This window comes from Diabrotica undecimpunctata, unplaced genomic scaffold, assembly GCF_040954645.1.
Source record: "Diabrotica undecimpunctata isolate CICGRU unplaced genomic scaffold, icDiaUnde3 ctg00001265.1, whole genome shotgun sequence".
Lineage (NCBI taxonomy): Eukaryota > Metazoa > Arthropoda > Insecta > Coleoptera > Chrysomelidae > Diabrotica > Diabrotica undecimpunctata.
Genome location: NW_027313238.1, coordinates 1 through 22954, shown reverse-complemented (window position 1 = coordinate 22954; position 22954 = coordinate 1). Strand labels below are relative to the sequence as shown.

The window sequence follows — 22954 nt, the reverse complement described above, 5'->3', positions numbered from 1 at the left end:
ACGCGCTATCTTCAGAGCTCTGAGATAGCGCGTATCTCTCTCAACAACAACAAACTAAAACCGCACGAACTTAGAAAAATTATAAACAAAGAAATATACGCAAAGCCGTTAGACAAGACATACAAACAAGAACAAATTGAACATACCATTGAGAACAACTGAGAAGTATGCAAAGTATTAAGAAAAATACTAAGATACGGGGACAAGGCAGATAATAAAGATTAAAGATAGAAATTGGTCATCTTACACTACCAAAAGAGAGGAAACCCTTAAAATAGATTTTCCTATTTTAAGGGTTTTAAAAAGAGGGAAAAATAAATTTTTCTTCTAAATAAGGAAACTATTTAGACTTCTACAAATTGCTGTACACAAGCAGACACAAAGCAAATAGCAGAGAGATCAGATCAGTAACAGAAATAATAACAAGGAAAAAGGCAATTTCAACCAAGGATCAGAACTACTACCGGAAAGTCACAATAGACGACAATAAAACTAGTCCCTAAGAAGGCAGAAAACTAAGAATAACCAATCTCCAGGCAAAGATTGTGTGGTTACTGATGCAATCAAATCGGGGGCACCTGCCTACTTAAGAAAATAAAAAACCTTTTTAACATGTGCCTTTTGGACGGTAGTATACCCGACAAAATGGCACAATGATGAGGTAATTCTATGTACAAAAAAAGGAGATCCCCATGAATTAGAAAACTACAGACCTAGAAGTCTTCTTAGTCACTCTATAGAAACTCCTTACAAGAATAGTAACGAATCGTCTTGAGAAAAAACTGGATTTCTACCAGCCAATAGAGCAAGTGGGATTTTGTAACGGATTTTAAAACAAATAAATCACTTACAGAGTATTAAAAACGGTAATAGAAAAAGACTATCGAATACAATCGACCCACTCGTTCTGGCTTTTGTAGATTTCGATAAAGACTTTTGACACGGTAGAATTCTGACAAAATCCTCGGAAAGCACTACAAGCATGCCGCATTGACTACCGATATCACAAGGTTAATTTAAAATAACATACAAGAACGCAACTGTTTGTGAAACAACATAAAACACGAATTATATCCCAATCTGCAGAGGAGTCCGACAGGGTGATACATTATCGCCTAAACTGTTTGCCGCAGTACTAGAGTACTGCTTGTAAAAAAACTTAACTGGGAAGAGAAAGGCCTGAACATCGACGGTAGAAGATTAACAAATTTGAAATTCGCTCAGACGACATAGTTTTGTTCTCGAAACAACCTCAAGGAGATATGTACAATGCTACATGAATTTCAGTTAGTGTGTGCCAGTTTGGGTGTTTAAATAAACATCTCCAAAACAAAATTCATAACGAAACCTAGTACCTAGCGGAAATATCAATATTGGAGACAACAACGAAATCGAGCTGGTGGAAAAAACACATATACCTTGGACAACGAAGTAAAGATCACAAGAGACAACCAAACATGCGAACTACGAAGAAGAATTAACCTAGCATGGGCAGCCTATGGAAAACTCAAAGACATTTGACCAATGTGTGTTGCCTGTGATGACCCTATGGTGCCGAAACTTTGACATTGACGACTACAACTTCTAAAACGCTGCAAATAGCTCAGAGGAAAATGGAAAGGTCAATGCTCAGTATATCGCTTCGTGACCGAGTTAGAAATGAAGACTTAAGGACGAAGAACAGAAGTTACCGATGTAATTTCCCGAATTGCCACACTGAAATGGAACTGAGCCGGACACGTCGCCCGAATCAGTGATGAAAGGTGGACGAAGAGATTGCTTGAGTGAAGGCCGAGGTTAGACAAAAAAAAAGTAGAGTAGTCCCCTACTCGTTGGACTGACGATCTCAAGAAAATGTCAAGAAATTGGATGAAAAGTGCTCAAGATGCACAATGGACAAAAATAAGGGAGGCCTATGTCCAGCTGTGGACGCAAAGGGCTGGGTGATGATGATGATTGTCAATACTATAAGTCTATTATATAAAAGAGATATACTAATAAATATCATCTACTCCAATAATCGAATACAGGCAAAGATTAAACTAACTAAACAGGAAAACTAACAGTCTAGCAAGGATTCATTAAGCCCACTGCTATTTATATTATATTAGACCGTCGGAATTTCAATAGTTCGGGCTCCGCGATTTTATCCCTTAAAATATGTGAAAAACTGTGGGATTTCCTAAGAAAATTTGCGTGAAAATTGAAATTTCTTTTGTAAAAAAAATCGGATATGCTGCGACGATAATTCTCCCCTTATGTCATTTTACGAAATGACTAAGGGAGTATTGATTTTTTTTTAAATTTTGGTATAAACGCTACTGGCTGTCCTAAGTCCTAAGGGTGTTTAATTGTGATCTAAACATGTAATGTTAATAGGTCAGTGTCCATGATTTTCTCCTTCATGCCACTTAAAAGTTTGTTCGTGCCACGATAAGGAATCTGCAAAAAAGGCATAATGGCAGGTCGTGAAAACAAAAAATTTACCTTATAAAAAGTTGCAGAAAATTCAATTTGCAGAAAAGCGAACCCAGTTAAACTCTAAGGTTTTTCTTTTTCTTTTGCTTATCTCATATGATATTTTCAGTACACAAAAAGGCATAAGAGATAAAAATCGTGGTTGAACTTCGTATTAAAGATCTGTCAGTCTATAATAATGGACGAAAATAATTCAAGCAGAACTTCAAAGGTGATGGGGAAACAGGGAGATCCAAATAATTATGCTATGGGAAATGACGCTGCACTAGTCATTCCAGACCGAAGATGATCTCCATAATTATAAGAGGTGAACGGAGGCGTTGGCCTTCTAATGATTTTTAGTGTATTTTGTATCGACAATCACTCTTCCATGAGGTATTTGTAACCTATAACCTGTAAGTTTTTAATCACTGCAATTGTAAAAAAAACAAATTTCTCTTAAGTATTGTTCCTTATAGCAAGTTCTGAAGATGGCATGTTATATGCCGAAAGTACTCAGCTGATTTTAATAGAAATTTTTCACGCTATCAAGTTTTTTGAAAACATACACCTGTTGCCAGTTTGACCTATATTTTAGAAGTGTGTACAAGTCATACAGTCTTTTTCCAAATAAATATGACAAATCGGACATGTCCATTATTAACAAATGATTCCTGTACTTGACGGATATAGGTGCAAATTTTTAACAATTTTTGTGTTTGCGAGTAAAATGAAATGAATGAAATCAAACAGGTTGACACAAACGGTTCGTCTACGAACTAACTTAGCAGAAGTCTAGGATACATTACCAAGATTCGTCAACTAAAGAACTAAAACTAAATCGAGCGAAAAAATTGTGTATCAGGAAGAAAGAATAAGTTCGTGACTCAGGAATAAAAGAAACTGAACCGAACTACACGGAAAACATCTTTATAAAACTAAGCTCACAATAGACAGAGTTTCTCATACCTGGTCCCCAACCTGAATAGAAATGGTACATAGGAGGAAGAAGGCCAATACCTAGATGGAACTTTAATAAAGGTAATTCGAAATGAATACACTTCGTGCTTAGAAAAGTTCATTAAATGCATTCCATCAGAAATCGTAACTGGAATCTCTTTAGAAAAGCTATCATCCCGTCAATGACAATCTTGTCCACGAAAGAATTAAACAATGTGGAAACCTTTTAAATAATACTCAAGGTTACAAAAAGTATTGAATTACAGAAACAACTATTTTTTGTTCTAAAATATATAAAATTGATGTACCAAGTAGCTTGAATAAAAAACTTAGAACTTAAAAAAAAAAGGTATGCCGAATAGATCATAATTCCACGTTACTGAATAGATTAATAAACTGATTACACTTACCGTAAACATTTACTGTCGTTAATTAACTGATGTACCCTTTTTAATTCCGTGAAAGTGGCTCTTCTTGTCGAAAAGGGAATGGTTCTTAATTTAGGATTGGCTCTATCTAGCAAAGGTGTACTTCCCCCAAATAAAACACCTCTGTTGTAGGGTCCGGCGGCACGATACATAATTAAAGAGCTGTTTTCTATTTCTGTTTTTCCACGTTTCCCACGATGGATTTAAACATGCTGAAACATAATTTAATGAAACGCCTTGGATGTTGGATTCCAGACCTCCAGAACTTTCTGGATTAATTATGAATTCTGCAATCACTATGAATAACGCTAACAGATGTGAACGGAAGTAATCACAATTAATTACCAATTTTTCATTCATATTCAAATAATAATTGTTAATACCACTGCACTAAAGCTTGTTCGTTATATCTTCTCAAAGACGCGCCAGCGCTCTTAGGTTGAGATCCACCCGACTTGTTATCCCTAGCACCCCTGTGAAACCACCACTGGCTGGCTCTGACGGTGTAACAATGGATATGTCTTGTGTAAAATGGGTTCGGTGCCTTTGAAGACAGCCCCAGCAAAGTGTCCCCCCTGCCAAGCATGAGTATGGTCCATTGTTGGTTGGTTACAACCAGTTTTTCAAACGGTTTAAGATGACATTCTTCTGAGATTTCTTCCTGAAAAGTACCCAAAATGACTCAAAAAAGTATAAGGCAAAACGTAACTATTTAAAAAATGGTGATGAGTAGAGAATCGTTCACCAGAATACATCAAAAAGTGTTAAATCTATCATTGGAGGATATATTCAGGAAAGCTTTATTGGGAGGAATAAGAGTAATAAACTAAATTAACCATATTACGTATTAAAATAAATAAGTTACCGTGCAATCTATATATGCAGACAATACATTTTAAATTTTTCATATTATAAATGGAAAGGCAACTATTGCATATAAAGTTTGATTAAACGAATATCTCTGATGCTGGATATATTGAATCTCATTATGATGTACATTATGAGACTCAGCTGAAAGAAGACCTGACACTGGTAAAATACGAGGGATGAGAATCGAGCTTAAATAGGGTTGTTAAGAAACGGTTTTACAATATGTTTTCAATTCGCGAAGTTTTGAAGTTGAACTGTCCCACTGGTTTTGCCCACAAATGTTGCACCTTCACTTTAACAAATGATTTAAAGTCATTTATCCCTACATTTCTCACTTCACTCGCGGTTTCACTGTTTTCTTGCTTGTTGGGCAATGAGATCCGCTTCTTCATTTCCTTGAAGACCAATGTGTGAAGGAACTCATAGACATTTTATAGTATGGTTGCTGTTTTGTATAGTAGCTAGTTCTATTTTAATTAGGAGAGCAATTGGATGTGTTGTGAAAAGTTGATTTATGGTATTGGTGGAACTGAGGGAATCGGTAATTATTATAACAGAGCATTGCCTTGGATATATTACTCGTATTTAATATGAGTGAGAGTCTTGATCGATGGCATATAGCTCGCACGTATGTATACAGCTTAAGGATAGTATGTTTAATACTCAAGTATAATATTTGAAGTAACTACAGCTGCCACAAAACTCCAATAGATATTTTAGAGGCGTCTGTGTATACGTGATAGAAGTTAAAAAATATTAATCATCATTTGTTGATGAAGGTATTTTTTATTAAGAAGTAGGGAGTATCGTTCTTTCTAAAGATATTTAAGGAAGATTGAGAAATGCTTATTTGTCCTAGCGAGGAGGGAATTCTTATGAAGTTTGAAAATACGGTATTTGGTATCGGAATTTGTAAAGCCATGAGAGTTTGCCTAAGTGTTTCGTAGAGTGGTGGTTTCACGTTCCTATTTTCAGTATATAAGTTTTTAAAAACGATCAGTGAATATTTTATTTCTAACTGGATTGATCGAATTAGAATTAGCGGCAAATGCATATGTGAGAGTAAGGTCATCCTTTTATATTTAAGTGATGGCCCTCCATTTTCCTGCTCGCCAACTTTCTATTGATCTGGTCCGGCAATGCTTCTGTGGCTAATCTTAGTGCCGTATTTTAATCGGATCTAGTTTCTTTGAAAATAACAAACCACTTTGATTTGCTGAGTGAAAACTGAAATCCCTGGTTTCATCGACCAGTTTTAGAGTTCGTGAAGCGCGGTTTGTAAGTGACGCTGAAACTGAGAAGATATTTTTTCCCTGAAGATATTAACACCAGATCATCAGCATATAATCTGCCACGAAACAATGATGGTATAGATATTATTCATGGCAATTAAAAATAGTGTTTGCCCTTATTAGAGACCCTTGAGAGTTGCCATGTGCTTAATGTTTCATTGAAAATGTGCCAGTAGTTGAAAATGCGTTGTTTAAGAAAATTTGTAATGAAATTAATGGTATAATTTTATTTTGTTAATTTTTTCTTGTAGTATTAAGGGCAGAGTTAAGTTTATATCTACAAGCTAAAGGGATATTAAATGGACTATTATCTTTATCTTCACAATCGACCCTGTTTTTTTCTGTGATGATTTTGTGTTGTTGAAATATGTAGCAAAAGCATCAGCTATTTCATTGCGTTTTGTTTTTTGTATTTAATGATGTTAGTCTTGTTATGTTTTTTCCATTTTGTTGAAAGATGGTTTACATTTCTTGATTGCGTTATACAATTATGTGTTCCACTATGGTAGTAGGTCTATGTCAGCGTATTTATTCCAATTAGCCGTTTGTTTCAGTTTCCATTTTCGGACTGGTTGGTATTCAGAGGTAATGTTATCGGAAAATATGAAAACGTTATATTGGGTAATGGTAGCTCCCATATAAACAAGGGTAGAGGATCCCAGTTAAGCGCGATTGAAAGAGTTAGGTCACTAATCGATAGATCGATTGCCGAAGTTATACCAGCATGTACTTTAAATCTGGTTGGTCGACCATCATTGAGAGAATGTTTAAATTTTCTGTTGATAACAGGTCCTTACGATTAGTAGTTAGTTTGGTATTAAAATTTGTTAATCCCGACATTGGGTTGTGGCTATTGAATTATTTATTATTAGGCTGGGCATGGGTATTTGTGAGATAAGTGCTTTAAGTGCGGTTATGGCAAGGAGTGTCTTTGGATTGGGAGAACATAAATACAGCAGACATTAATGCATTGGGAAGCTTTAACTGAGACGGCTCAGCTTCATGGCTGTTCTAACCGAGGAATCGTTTGTGTTTCAAGGGTGTTAAACCATAATATGATTCAGTACGGAGTAAAGAAATAAGCGATGTATCCAGATTAGACAAAATAAATATAATAAAAAATGGGCGAAACAATGGACATAACATAAATAGTTATTAACCCCATTAAAAATTCTTTACATTTGTGCCAATAACTAATAGACCTGAATACAAGCGATGTATCCATAGTTTAATGGTCAACAAGGTTTCAAACAAACTAGCAGCACCACGTCAGCTTAACTTATCAACTAGTATATAGTAGATTCGCAGAAAATATTTGGCACTATAAACCATAATCTACTACTAACCATAATCCTGGAAAAGTTGGAAATATTTGAAACCACCTGTAAATAGTTAGAAGATTATTTTACTTGTAGAACACAACTTACCCTCAATAAATGTTTATAATAAAGGTCTAGATGTTACCTACGTCATTTCTCAAGAATCAGTTCTTGGATCCCACACTATTTTAACCTACGTCAATTTTCTATCCAATATTACCTACCACTTAAAGGTCAGGTGCAGTTAATAAGCGGAAGATATCTGCATGTACTATGCTAGTAATGAGATGGAGTACAAAAATAACAAAAGGTGTCTTTTGAAGATAAAATATTAAAGCTGATCAATTACAGTATCAGTTCAAATTTAGAGTAAACAATATTCTAAAAAAAACATTTATATTGTGAAGATTTTTATTAAAATGAAAATGAATGCATCAATGAACTAGAATGCATTTGATAATGGGGCACTGACAAGAACAATTGTGTTTGGTGGTATCAATAATTTAAATTTCGTTGGCAGTAGCCTTAGTGATGAGTTTTGTGAAGGTAGACCGACAATATCAAAAACTGCAGCAAACATTGATACAGCACGAAAAAATGATAAATTCGAAACAAGTAAATTAAATTTTACATGCTTATTTAGGTGTAATAAATTATATCTGCCTTGGATTCCACACAATTTAACTGAAGATCATAACAAAAGATAAAGATATGAAAACACCGAATCAATTCTGCATTGGGATATACCCTCTTACAGTACAACACAGATGGAAAATCTTTGACCACCGAAAATGTGGAATTGATGTCCCATCCGTGGAGTTCAGTCTTTAGTCCTAATGATTTCTTTATGTAAGAATAAATCACTGAAAAACTTTTATTTTTCTACCCTTTCACAAAATGTATTACAATTTATTATCACTGCACGCTGTTACGGCAGAGTGCCTTTCTCAAGTGATCTATTTTTATTATGCCTGTACACTTTTAGCCTTTAAAATGAATAAGTTTGAGGGGGGGAGAGCTGTTTGTCTCAAGTTTGGTCATTCAGAGTTACATCTGTATATTTTAATTTATTAATTTCCATAGATTCTACTAAAGATAGCTTAATGCCTTTATTTTGAGTATGGAGAATTTGAAATTGGCCATTAAAAGAATGATCTAGAAGGTGAAGTACATACGTAGAATCTGGTTTTCTATTATTGAATATTTTATGTTTTGCTATACGTGTGTTAAAGGTTCTACCAGTTTGACCGATGTAAGTTTTAGAGCAGTCACCACATGTAAGTTTGTATGAGCTTTTTATGTAACTGTGTAATAGTGATTTTTCCTTTTGACTATTGTTGTTGACTTGATTTCTGTATGCTTCCAAAAGTTAAAAATCAAAAGCTCGACAATTTTCAATGCCAGGCGAAGTCGTTGAAGCATTTAAAAACAAAATTTTCTATAGCGCAATTAAATCAACAAATCTCGGGTTTATTGGTGTTCTGGGAAGAATTGCAAAATACCTAAGTTCCTTTTAGAGGAGAAGCATTTGTTATGCTTCAACATAAAGCAACTCAGTTATTCCGGATCATTTTTAATAGGAAAGTGTAACAATCTTTCTGTTAGTAAGTTTATGATCAACTTAAAATAATGTGATATAATAACTTCTTTCTTTCTTTTTTAAGTCAGACCGTAACCCACTTGTCGCTAAGTTTCGTCTGAAAATTAAAAAAAATCCACATACCTAATCCAATAAGATACGATCTCAAACAACTAAGAGATGATGACATAAAGCAAGAAGTACGGAAATATCTGAAGAACAACATATCTAAAGTCAGAAGTTAGTTAATGATGTTGACACAGAAATAAACCACTTAGAAAACACTTGGGAAGGAAATATTAGACCAATTACCTGCAACCGAAAAAGACAGAAAAGAAAAAACCATGCGATGACCGACGCTATACTTACAGATGATGGACAAAAGAAGAGAATCCAAGCGGAAAGACTACGTTGCATGCCAAATTTCTAGGCAAAACAGATAAAAAAACCTGTCAGAGAAGCTAAAAATAGAAATCTGGCAGAACAGTGTGAAGAAAATCGAGATATTGGAACGTAAACACGATTCGTTCAACCTCCCACAAAAAAGATCAAAGAAGCAGCAGGCATCTATAAATCAAAAAGGCCGGGACCACTTAACAGACGCTCAAGGAAATCCAATAGTTGATATTGAAGAAACAAAAACAACATGGATGAAAATATGTGACAACAAACATTTGAGAGACGATAGGAATGTCACCAATCACACAAAATAAAAATGACGATACCGGACCACCCTATTCTCGAAGCGGAAGTAGAAGCTGCTATAAAACAAACATTTAAGGAGGGAAAGAGCCGCAGGACCAGACCAGTTTCTACTCAGAATTTTTGAAACTTATGGATAAAGACGAAGTAAAAAGACTTACCTTGATCTTCAACAATATAATACCAAAGTGGAAAAATACCCCAACAGTGGCTAAGATCAACTTTTATAACAATCCCTAAAAAACCCAATGCCAAAAATGTGAAGATTATCGATATAATAAGCCTTATGAGCCATCTCCTGAAAACTTTTTTAAAACTTATACATAAAAGAATATATATAAAAAGTGTGAAGAAACACATGACAAACACACAATTCGGCTTCAGGAATGCATTGGGTACTCGAGAGGCACTTTTCGCAATACAAGTTCTCTTTCAAAGATGTAGAGACGTGAATTTGTGATATATATGTCTGTTTTGTTGATTACCAGAAAGCGTTCGATTAGAATAAAACATGACGAACCGATGAAAATATTAAATTCAATTGGTTTAGACAGCAGAGATCGCCGTATAATAAACAATATCTATTACGAACAAAACTGCAGCTGTTAGAGTTGGGGATCAGTTAACAGACGACATAAAGATAAAAAGAGTGTGTGCGACAGGGATGTATACTTGTCCCCATTATTGTTCAATACATATTCCAGAGCACATTACTGAACCTAGCGCTAAACGGGACAATAGACCGAGGGAATACTTATAAACGGAGAACGATGAACAACCATAAGATACGCTGATGATACGTGGTCATAACTCTGAGATAGCGCGTATTTTAACATCAAAAAAACCAAATACATGGTTATAAGCAAAAATAGGATACCACCTGGCCAATTACTAGTTAACCAACAACCTATAACACAAATCACCAACTTTTGTTATCTGGGTGCAAACTTAAATGAACAGTGGGACCAATCGACGGAAATTAAGATAAGGATCGAGAAGGCAAGATCAGCTTTCGTCAAAATGAAAAAAATCTTTAACAGCCACGATATAAAATTGGAAATAAAAGTTCGTTTATTAAAATGCTACACATTCTCCGTTCTTTTATATGGCGTGGAGTCATGGACCTTAACTGAAGCATCACTGAAGAGACTCGAAGCATTTGAGATGTGATGCTATAGACGCATGTTGAGGATTTCTTGGATAGACAGAGTTACCAACGAAGAAGTACTACATAGAATGGGTAAAGAGCGCGAACTAGTCATAACCATAAAACGTCGCAAACTAGAATACCTGGCCCATATAATGCGCAATGAACAACGATACAACCTACTTCGGACCATACTTCAAGGTAAAGTGCATGGGAAAAGAGGTCCAGGACGAAGAAGAATATCCTGGCTGCATAACCTGCGAAAATGGTTTAACTTAACCACTACCGGACTTTTCAGGGCAGCAGTCAACAAAGTCAGAATAGCCATGTTAATGTTCAACATCCGTAACGGATAGGCACCATAAGAAGAAGAAGAACTCCTTTCTATTTAACAATTTAAGCAAGGATCATGTAGCTCACAGTTTGGGTCTGTAATATTGTGTTTTATACGAACATAATATATATTTTTCAAAAAATATTCCTAGTTTTTAAGAGAGAACAAGAAAAACGAAGGCATCTGTAGATATAAAGGTTTCTTTTGATTTTAACTTAAAACTTACCTTCCTGTCTAACATTAAGCATTTGTACAATGACATAACTTGGTTGCTTTTGTTTTTCAAGAATATTTTTCCTTGGGCAGTGGCATATGTGTCGAGTGTGTCTTCTTTTTCAGAGTCTGATCCTGATATACTGGATAAATCATCTGTAACAACACAGTATTTAAAATCAACAAAAATATTTTTCTTCACATATTCAAAAATCAACAATTTTATCCAATTGCTTTGGTTGCGGTTAGGAAAAGGGTTAAAACTAGCTAAGGATAACTACAAAATCGTATTAAAAGAATGAATTAAAAAATTTATATTTTTAATTAAAAAACCTGTGTTATCCAAATTATTTCTTGCATTGTTATTTAAGAAACGTACATATATAAAAATCATTTGTAAGCCTACTCACCAGTTCCAGTTTTGATACTAAAATCGTCTTCCGTGATTGGTGGTCTGGAAAACAGAGACTGTTTCAAATTATACCGGTGCCAGTCTAGTTTGTAATGTTCTCTTTGAACCTGACTGTCGGGAAATTGAACGCGGCAATAAGAACAGGACTTTTTGTCGTTTGACGAAGACCATTCATCAGCTGGAGATGAATCTAAAAAAATACAACTGTACTGTATAGATATAAAATATGGACCATATACATTTCCTTTTTCAAAAATCCAACATTTACGGAATTAAAACAGTGACCAATTATAAAAATATAGTCAAAACTATTAAATAATAACTATTGCAAAATTATAGCATATTATTTTGTTATCAATCAATCAATAATAAAGTGAAATAATTTATGACACAGCGAGTGAAATAATTTATGGCAATAGAATGTGTGTAGTACACGTGAAAATTATTTCGCTTGAACGAAAAGTCGAATAATAGTGGTTTTAAATAAAAAAATATAGATTTTAAATGAAACACCCTGTATATTATTGCATTTTTAGATTCTGCGTCAAAATTCTAGACGAACTTAAGGTATTATATGTCAAAACTTTATATTTTTTTAGTTATTCATCTTTTTTCAAAAATTTTGACAGATAGAGACAAACTTTTCAAAGTTAATAGCTCATCCATTTACTAACATAATGTATTGAAAACTTTTTCGCACAAAGAATAGGTACAACTGTAACAATGTACAATTGTAACGTTCTTTCAGGAATTTATATCGAAATCGAGTTCGAATTAAATACTCTGCAAAAATTTTTGAAAAAGATGAATAGCTCAAAAAATATGTTTCGACTTATGGTACCTCATAAAAATTGTGTCTAGAATTTTACGCAGAATCTAAAAATGCTGTAATATATAGGGTATTCCATTTAAAATAACACAGTAGATGTTTACTTCCGGTATAACCGGAAGTGGCATGTCTGTCACAATGTTTTCTTTAATGTTTGTCATAACTCGTAATACTCATAAACCAATTTTTATAAAAATATCGTTTAAGTATTTTTCGCATGATTTTACGATATATAGATAGTGTAAGCTCGTAGTGAAGAATCCTGTATATACGCAGAAAGCAGTATCGAGATAGGAAAAAGTGCAGTGAACAGAAAATCACGAGTAAAACGTGGAAACTATAAGCAAACATGTAGTGTAAACAACTGTAAAAAGCAGACGAAGAAGACGTTGCCGGATTGTGGGAGAAATCCGCGAGAGTGTATTAGACTAGTTCTAATCTCTAAGATTGGATAAAAGCCAATCTGAAAGATTTAGAAGGATCAGGCGGTGAGTGCCTACCGTTAAGTAAAGATGGAGGATTGAAAAATATTATAGGGTACCTATGCTGTAACAGAAATAGAAGGTGAACAAGAAAATGATATGAAAATTAGTATAAAAAATATTGCACCTACAATACAAATTCCACTAAACGATAATACCGACATAATAGATGTAAAACGCGTTGATATCCAAAAGGTAATAGCACGAGATCTACTACTGGAACTTAAAAGCGGTACCAAAAGAATATAAATATTAAATTAATCAAAAAAACTAAAAGGAACAGGCACTTACCTGAGTGAACATTACTTCAGGAAGATAAAAGACCAGAGGAGAATATTTAAACAACACTTAAAGGAAGCAAGAGAAAAGGAATCGCTAAATTATAATAAACTAAACTAGACGATAAAATATAGATTGTAGAAAGCTTAGGATATAGAAGAAAGCAGACACAAGGCGAAGGTGTGAATACTAAAACATCTCAAGGAAAACCTCGAGGAAGAACATTATATTGAAAGATCACCATACAACCACAGCTAAAGAACCATAGTTAAAGAAAAGACCAAGATACTGTAAATAAAGCTGAAGAAAACGATGATGGAAACATGATGACGAAACTAGTACTGAAAGAGGATAATGAATCAAACACAAAAAAAGAGGGAAAAAGAAAAAACTAGAAGAAAAATAAAGTAAAACTAGGAACCTGAAACATTCAAACATTATTGGGAAAATGGAAAAGGTAGCAAGAGAAATGCATAGATACAGAATCGACATACTTTCACTACAAGAAGTAAAATGGGAGAAAAATTACAAAGTATGCTACTCGCGAGAAAACAAGCACGGGAAAAATGGTAGAACATTTATGGTCAAAAACAAGATACGGAACAAACTTATAGAATTCAACGCTATAAATGGACGAATATCATTCACGGTGTATGGCAAAAATACACCAGAAAATGATAAAATTGAATTATATGAAGAACTGGAAGAATTATATGAAAGATTAACCAGAAATGACACAGTACTAATGGTTGGCGACTTGAATGCAAAAGTAGGTAAAGAAAACCAAAAGCAGGAAGCAGCAGAAACAGAATGCAAAAAGGAAAAGAATTGTTAACCACAATAAAAACAGCAAAAATCGAATACCTCGGTCACATCATGAGGAACAGCGAAAGATATGGGTTGCTGCAATTAATTCTTCAAGGAAAAGTAGAAGGAAAACGAGGACCAGGAAGGCGAAGAATTTCCTGGCTGAAAAATCTACGTACGTGATCTAACACAACAACCACAAATCTTTTCAGAGCCGTAGTTTGCAAAATACAGATTGCTATTGATGGTCGTCAATATACGAAACGGATAGGCACTACAAGAAAAAGAAACTATTCATGACGAGACAAACAATAACAGAAGAAATTTATGTCATCTAGCAGCAAGAGCAAACAGTTATATTATAAACACAAACTTCAAGCACAGAAGAGAACATAAAGTAAATGACTGATACCTAGCACAACAGATAGGCACTACAAGAAAAAGAAACTATTCATGACGAGACAAACAATAACAGAAGAAAATTATGTCATCTAGCAGCAAGAGAAAAACAGTTATATTATAAACACAAACTTCAAGCACAGAAGAGAATATAAAGTAAATGACTGATACCTAGCACAACAGAGGGCAATCAGATAGATCACATAATAATATCCAAAAAATGGAAAACAATAATGCATGACGTGAAGTCATATAGAGAAGCAACGCAGACACAGACCAATTGCTAGTAATAGGAGAAATAAAAATGAAGGTAATTAAAACAATAAGAACAAGATAAAACGGAAGAAGATGGAACTTGGAGAAGTTAAGAGTTCAGGAATTAAGAGAAGAATATGAATATGAATATTAGAAAACCCTAAAGAAAAATCTAACAGAAGCAAATAACACAGAGGAAATATGGAAAAATATAAAATAATCCATTTTGAATTCAGCTGAAGAAAAGCTAGGACAGAGGGAAATAAAAAGAAGGAAAGAATGGTTAGATACAAAATGCGAAATAAAAATCAAACAGAAAAACCAAACCAGGCATAAATGGATATCAACTAAAGAAAAACATCGAAATTAATACAAAGAAAAAAAGAAAGTAGCAGACCAATGTTGCAAAGACAAAAAAAAGCTTGTGGATGGAAGAGTTGTCAAAGGACCTAGAAGAGAATAGTAACGATAACGATAGCTCTAAATTATTTGGATACCTAAAAGCTCAACAAAGAAAATGCAGACCAGTGATTAAAACTGACAATACATCATGGGAAATACACTTTAAGGTCGGTACACATATACGAGCCAAACGGTATGCATACGGTATGCGAACGCTATATTCGTTAATGTGTACGGCAGAAAAAACCGCTTGCGTACTGTTTCATCGTGACTCGTCGCGCGTCGCGAACCAAATTGTTGCGGTTTATTTCACGACTTCAAAGGAAGCTCGTCTTTCAGTTTGGACGGCGCTTACTAGACGCAGCGAACATTTTTATTGTGTCATCAAATCGACATTGTGTGAATGACGTGTTCCTTCCTAGAGAGACGTGAGAAAACAGTAAACTGATTATTGTACATATTTTTATTTTTGTTAAACAAGCAAAAACAGGAACATAAATCAGTACCCAAATTATAAATAAAATGAATCATTTCGCACATGTGTGTTCGTTGTTGGTTTGTCGCTTTCCATGGATCGAGATAAGTATGCGATCAGTACGATGTAGAATATTTTTCAAGGATCTGTACGCGTACGGTACGTATACCGTTCGGCTCGCATATGTTTACCCACCTTTACGGAACTATATAGATGCAAAGACAGCGATGAAGAATGCGCAATGGAAGACATGGAATAATGAAATAGGGATACCAACATATTATAAATATTTACACATCATTAAAAAAATTAAACAGAAAAAAACACCTAGCTACGATGAAATTCCCAATGATCTGATTGAAAACGGTGGAAAATTATTAACAATCATCAATCATCTACAATCTAATAGTCAGAATATGGGACGCAGAAAAATGCCCCAGGCTTGAAAAGAAGGCAGAATTATACCAATATTTAAAAACGGAGAAGTAACAGACTATAACAACGATAGAGAAATGAGTGGAAGAAAATTGTAACGAGAGCTAAGTCATAGAACAAACTTTAACAATTCACAAGAAGAATGTATAGTGATTCACCGCACTAAGCGAATCAAAGAGCTCTAAGTAAGAGCGGCAAACATTTCATCAGGAATGAAAGACCTTGATGATGATGAATAAATGCCGCAAGACAAACCCTTACTATCAAAGGTTGAAGAATTTAATAACCTATAAGTTTCCCAATAGCTCACCCATCAGAAGTTGACCATCTGCTCATTAGATGATTCAGAGCTTCGTCTTTCTTTAGTTAATTTTTAAGGCGATAAACAGCACCGGCACAATCAATGATATAATGTGTGAATGCTCACCAGATGATACATAAGATCTTGCTATGTGAGATGAAATGTGCACTATAAAAAAATAACAAAGTATCTTAAATCTGTAAATATTTTGTATAAGTCGTAAATTATTATCCATTACTTATTATGTAGTCGCTGGTTGATAAGATATTTTCTTTAAATACAAAAAAAAGAATGAAAGTTTTAGTAACCGCGGAGGGATTATAACACTGAAACTTTTCCATCAATGTTCTTACTAATTTGGATCTATTACAGGATACTGCTATTTTATAAGCCTTTTCTGCATCTTATATTTACCGCTGTCATTAATCGATGTCAATTATATAAGCGCATTCATAAATCTTCAGAATGACTCTAACCAATAAACTTTTTGAACTACCCTGTATATAAATATCCAAAGTTTCATCTTATATAAAATGCGCAACTTTATTAAAACTACAATATAATTTTTTTCATTATTTCTAAATTTCTGAATCACCCTATATGTTCCTGGAAAATTATTTAGCATCACCTTGTGCAATCAAATCAAAAGTAAAATTAAATATTTAAAAACACTCACCTCTTTTAATTTCCTTCTCGTTTCCTTCTAACTGTACTGTGGTGATAACATCACCGATAATATTTTTAAAAGCCTCCGAAAATACACTAGTAGTCTCCATGTTCTTAAGATTGGTTAGACTCTGAAACAGAAAGTAATTTTTTACTACCTCCGTTACAAAATTCTGTTCACAACTGAATTTAATCACAGTTTAACCACAAACCACACACTTCTTTTTTATACTATGATTTAATCTTTAATCGAACAGAAAAACGTCGTCGCACGCGTGTGGGGAACAGTGTGTTGTGTAGTAAACCCAGAGTTGTAAAACTATGAAATATTGCACAATTAATTGAAACCGACTTCTTAAAAATTTGTTTTCGTGTTTTAGGTTATATTTTGAGTGGCTAAAGATTATGTTTTACCAATAATTAATTTATTTTATTAAAAAAGGTTAAAAAATGTATGACGTTACTTGATTGCTTTTTTGTTTATCAATGCATATTATTAAACATTATCTATACTTAAACGTGACATACAATCATTTGTAAGGAATAGATAAAATAGATAGATAGAGAAATAGATAAAATTTATTTTTATTATTTGACTTATTTTGTAATAATAATGTACAGTGTACATGAAAATTATGATGAAGTAATACACTCTAGAAAATAAATTGGAATTTTATCAGCCCATAGAACAGTCGGGTTTTAGAAAAGGCTATGGAACAAACGATCACCTACTGGTAATAAAAAATCTTATAGAAAAATGCACTGAATATAATAAACCACTAGCTTTAATATTTGTCGACTATGAAAAGGCATTCGACACCGTAAATCAACAAAAAATGTTGGAAGCCTTGACAGAATGCCGAATTGACTATCGGTATATAAATATAATTAAACGGAACAGCCAGCGTTAGAGTGGGTGATCGTCAAACCCAGAAATTCCCGATACAACGTGGAGTACGCCAGGGGGACACCATATCGCCGAAACTGTTCACTACGCTTTTGGAATATATATCGCACCCTTAGTATTAAAAGGGCACATCTCGAAAATCGTTACTTTTGGGAAAACGAGATTAAAGATTAAGCAACTTCATCATTTTCATTTACTCACCTATAACATTTTTATTTGAAAAGATAGATAAATAAAAATCTAGGTATACAATTTACAGTATTTGTACTCTATAATGGATAATCGAAATATTACAAAAAAAAATAATTTATTTAAAAAAATAACGTTTCAAAAAATCTCTCCCAAGATAGGCCCCTCTCCCACTAATTTTCTTTAAATTTTGAAGGCATCTTACGAATTAAGCCTTTTAATGATTAAATATACACTATGTTTTTAAGTTACAAATCTAAATATGGCTGTGTAATAATAATGTTTAACTACTTTCAATGATAAAAGTGCCTCTTGTAAAGGAATTAATAAAACATTAAATCGTAAAAGATTAACAAAAAATAACTTTATTCTCAAAAACCAAAAAGTAATAGGCATATAGCATACAAATCCAATAACAAAAACTATAACACTCTTTTTGGGACAGTCATATAAAAAAAACCAGAATTGTCTTAACGCTTATAATGTAACACAAAACTAAAATAGTTCTCACAAAAAATTACTGAATTTACTAGACAAAAAAATTAACAAATTTTCTCAACATAAAATCATTCTTCTTTTGTGTGAACGCTTAAGATCTATCATATTCATTTTTTACAATCAGTCGTGTTTGAATGACTAGAATAGTAGCTAAAGAACTATGAAATATAAAATAGCCAGCAGGCTTAAGTTTTAAGTAATAGTCATAAAACATTTCAAAAATAAAACAAAGTATTAAAAATTACAATTAGAAAACAGTTACCTACATTAACATATTATTATAGTAACAGGCATGATAAGGGTCAATAAGTCTCTTAGAAATTAATTCTTTGAGATCCTGTTTCTTATTTAAACTTAACTCAAATGGCGCACTATAAACTGTTTTGATAGATATTTCTTCATTATCCAACATTTTCTTTCTTTTGTTTCTAACATTTATTTGTTTAAACGCGTTTTTGTATGTCTTATATTGAAAAGAGAATGGGTTCCCTTTCGTAAATTTCATAACTTTGATGTGATTTCATACGATGGTATTCTTCTGTTCGTCAACGTTGAAATTATATCCCCACTTGACTTGTAAATCTTTCAAGTCGTAAAAGAAATCATGATTCAAAGTATGAACGATAAAAGGTTTCCCCGTTTTCCTAGCTCTCTGAATTGCGGTGGTGTATTGAAGTGGTGTAAAGATTGGACCAGCTTTTAAATCTCTTGATATTTGTTTCTGTATCAGCATGTGTACATTGTCGGCTTCATTTTGCGTATGACCTTTTATAAGGAATTTGTGAGTTATGCCCTTTAAGTTTTTCTATAGTAGTGACTGCAAACATGTATAGAGAAGCTATGTATTTATTTTTGTTTTGGCCACAACAATTATCTGTTACAAATGTTACGTTAACTTCATGTTCACCTGCAATCCTCACAAACCTTCTTTAAAAAGTCTAAAACGCAACTTCCAATCTCCACTCTACCTCTTTTTCCTTGGGTCTCATCCCCAGAAATAGCATTGCACGTCCCCATAGCTTTTAAAATCGTCTTCATTCTCTGGTAATTTATTTAACACAGTCAAAGTACAGTTGTAGCTATTTAATTTGGATTTATAATAAAACGATGATGTTTCTCCATTGGGACTTTGCATTATCAGCTTGAACATCGTAGCAAACGCATAAATTATATTTGTCAAGAGTCATTCTCTCATTCTTTTTTTCTGCTCGGCTTATTCCTTTTTTTCTAGGTGAGTATCATATTTGACTTTGAGAGCAAACCTCTGATCAGCAGAAGAGTTTTTATACTGTAAACAAAGATTGCATTGATCTTTCTTGGGTTAAAAAAAACCCAAATTAAAATGGGTAGTAAAAATCTCATAAAACAAATGAAACTTTCCAGGATCTCGGGAATTATTTTTCTGTTTTTCTTGAAAGTCTCTAAACAAGTCAGTAATACTTTTCGATCCACTTATGAACTCTCTTGAGGTCGACGCTCTTAAATAATGCGATTCAATTCGTGGTATTAGATTGATAAATCTAATGATATCTTCTTTCAGATTGTCATCCACGCGTCTATGACTATTATGTTTTGCCTCTTCTATCTCTTCAACAGAATTGCAATTGTTAGTCTTATATCTTACTGTGCGAATCATTTTACTTGTTATTCCCCAACGTATAGATAAAAAATGTTTTGCACACTCTGATTTTGGCTTTATCATCGTACAAGTAGAAAGCAGAATTGGTGCTCTGGGATGTTGAGCGTTTGAATACTTATATTTAGGTTCAACTATAGCCATTTTTGCTTTTATAAACATACGCTGTAACTGCAAATCTCCTAGTGCCCAAAACATTTGAAATGTTGAAGTCTTTTAGCCTCACCAAAATTTTCGCTGCATTTCAATCTGCATTTCTGATTGCATGGACTCTTTATTTGACGCGCAGGGAACAACGTTTTTAGTCTTAGTAGAAATTGTATTGTCTCCTGCATTTCGTTTTATCTTTTGGTTATTTTGCTTCCATTTAGTAGGATCAGCTTTACGTTTCCTTCAATCTCCTGGGCGATGTTGCAACTACTTCAGAAGTACCATCATCAGAGGAACTTGAAGATGAGCTTGGCTAACGTTTTCTACCTTGATGTTCATTATAAGTGGGATCATTGTCACTAATATCAGCATCACTCTCTTCTGAATTCATTGGCGATATACGGTAATGTACAGCTGGAGTTCGTGGTGTTAAAATTACGGATTCTAGTATTGAAGGTGAAGTAGTTCTAGATAATAAAGACTGAGGCTGGGCTTTAAATCTTTACCTTTTAGGATATGGGAAACAAATCGTCCTTGTTCCAGTGAATAACATCGAGAGGAAGAGCTGCTGCTAGAAGATAACGAAACTGCTACTGTTGACGCTAGAAGACGAACTGGAACTACTAGATGACGATCTCGACTAACGTTTTGGTGTTGTTGCAGTTAACAGTGTTAGTCTCAACCAAAGAAATATTTAGTAATGGCAGAGTATTATCGGCTATTTCTTGTTGCTTTAAAAAGTTTTCTGATGAACTTAAAGGGATGTTAAGAAGGTTCATAATTATTCGCGAGCGTAATGACCATATTTCTTCAATGTTTTTGCAATTTATCTGTAAGAGGTTCAGATATAGTTACCCTCTTATTTAATACTTGTTAGTACAAAAAATAATAATAATAATTAAGGCCTTAGTACCGAAAAACTTTGTAGTTTATGGACACAACTAAGAAACTCGTTGAATTATTTTAGTATTACAAAGAATTTAACTTTCAATGATATTGTAAATTCAAACAGACATTTTTGTAATAACAAGATCCTTTAGATATAGTTCCCAAAATCATACAATAATTTTAGTAATATAAGAGAACTTTTTTTTAAATAAACCCATAAATTTTCGGAAGTTTTAGTAATATACAGCATTTAATCTTAATGTGCCTTTATAAAACAAAAAATATAAAACAACACGTACCTCAAGTTTTGTAATAGAAGGGCTCAACTCGTAATAAGAGCGCTCCACTAACACACCTGCTTCGACAGACATCGGCACCTTACCGAATGGGTCTATCTCGCGGGAAAGATGTGTTGGCGGAGAGGGGAGTTACGAAAGGGTCACATTATATCGGGGACTTGCTTTTATATTCTCCGTTTTCAATTTTCTGTCAAGGCCAAGTTGTAGTACTAGTAGTTTTGTGCCCATTTATGCCAAAAACTCAGAAACCCTAATTTTCGAGATGTGCCCTTTTAATACTAAGGGTGCGATATGTAAAAGGGCAAAACTGACCGACAAGGGCATAAACATAAACGGAGAAAAGCTTAGCCATCTAAGGTTTGCAGATGATATTGTACTAATAGCTGATAGGATAGATGAGGCCAAAGAACTTTTAAATCAGCTCTACCTTTCCTCGCTAGAAGGGAGATTGAAAATAAATATATCTAAAAACCCCAGATGATGACAAATCTTGTAGTCAGCGAAGATACATGCGTAGGAACAAGATCCATAGACCAGGTAATGGCCTATAAATACCTAGGTCATGAGATTCGCATAGGAAAAAGATAACCAAACCGTTGAGCTTCTCCGTCGTATAAGACTGACTTGGGCAGCCTTCGGCAAGCTGAATCATATTTTCAAATCGTCTGATATACCATTATGCCTTAAAAGAAAAACGTTTTAATCAGTGTGTTTTGCCAGTGTTAACTTACGGTGCGGAAACGTTGACCATGACAAGGAGAACAGTTCAAAAGATCCGTGTGTGTCAAAGGGCGATGGAGCGTGCTATGTTGGGCGTTTCACTACGAGACAAGATCCCAAATCGCCAGATACGACAAAGAACAGGAGTGGCTGATGCAGTAGAGAGAGTAGCAACACTGAAATGGAACTGGGCAGGTCACGTGGCTCGAATGACAGATAATAGATGGACCAAAGCGGATACTGGAATGGAGACCACGAGATGATGCATACCGAAGCAGAGGTCGTCCACCAACACGTTGGACTGACGATCTATAAACGTTGTCATAGGAATTGGATGCAAGAGGCACAAGATCGAAATAGATGGAAAATTATGAGGGCGATCTATGGTCCAGCAGTAGATAAGCGAAGAGTTGAATGATGAATACACTCTTATTCCTATGCATCTTGGATTATGTTTGATTTTTTTTAATAGGTTATTTGTTTTTTTTTTGTTAAACAATATTATAATATATATTCAGGATTCAGTGATGGCGCCTAGTGTAAAGCATTGGGGAACACATTCTGCTTTCCAATAATTACAGAATTGAAATATTTTCAGAAAAATTCAGACTCTGAGATAGCGCG

General features: G+C 34.0%; 1 protein-coding gene across 1 annotated transcript; it reads right to left on the bottom strand.

The window, feature by feature from the left end:
• Window positions 1-4221: 4221 nt before the first annotated feature.
• LOC140431854 (tRNA endonuclease ANKZF1-like) lies at window positions 4222-17232 on the bottom strand. The gene is made up of 4 exons (XM_072519730.1): window positions 17054-17232; window positions 11712-11903; window positions 11315-11457; window positions 4222-4506 (listed from the first exon to the last, which is right to left on the bottom strand). The coding sequence occupies exons 1-4, from the start codon at window positions 17151-17153 to the stop codon at window positions 4222-4224; spliced, it is 720 nt and encodes a 239-aa protein (XP_072375831.1). The 5' UTR covers window positions 17154-17232.
• Between the last annotated feature and the right edge of the window lie 5722 nt (window positions 17233-22954).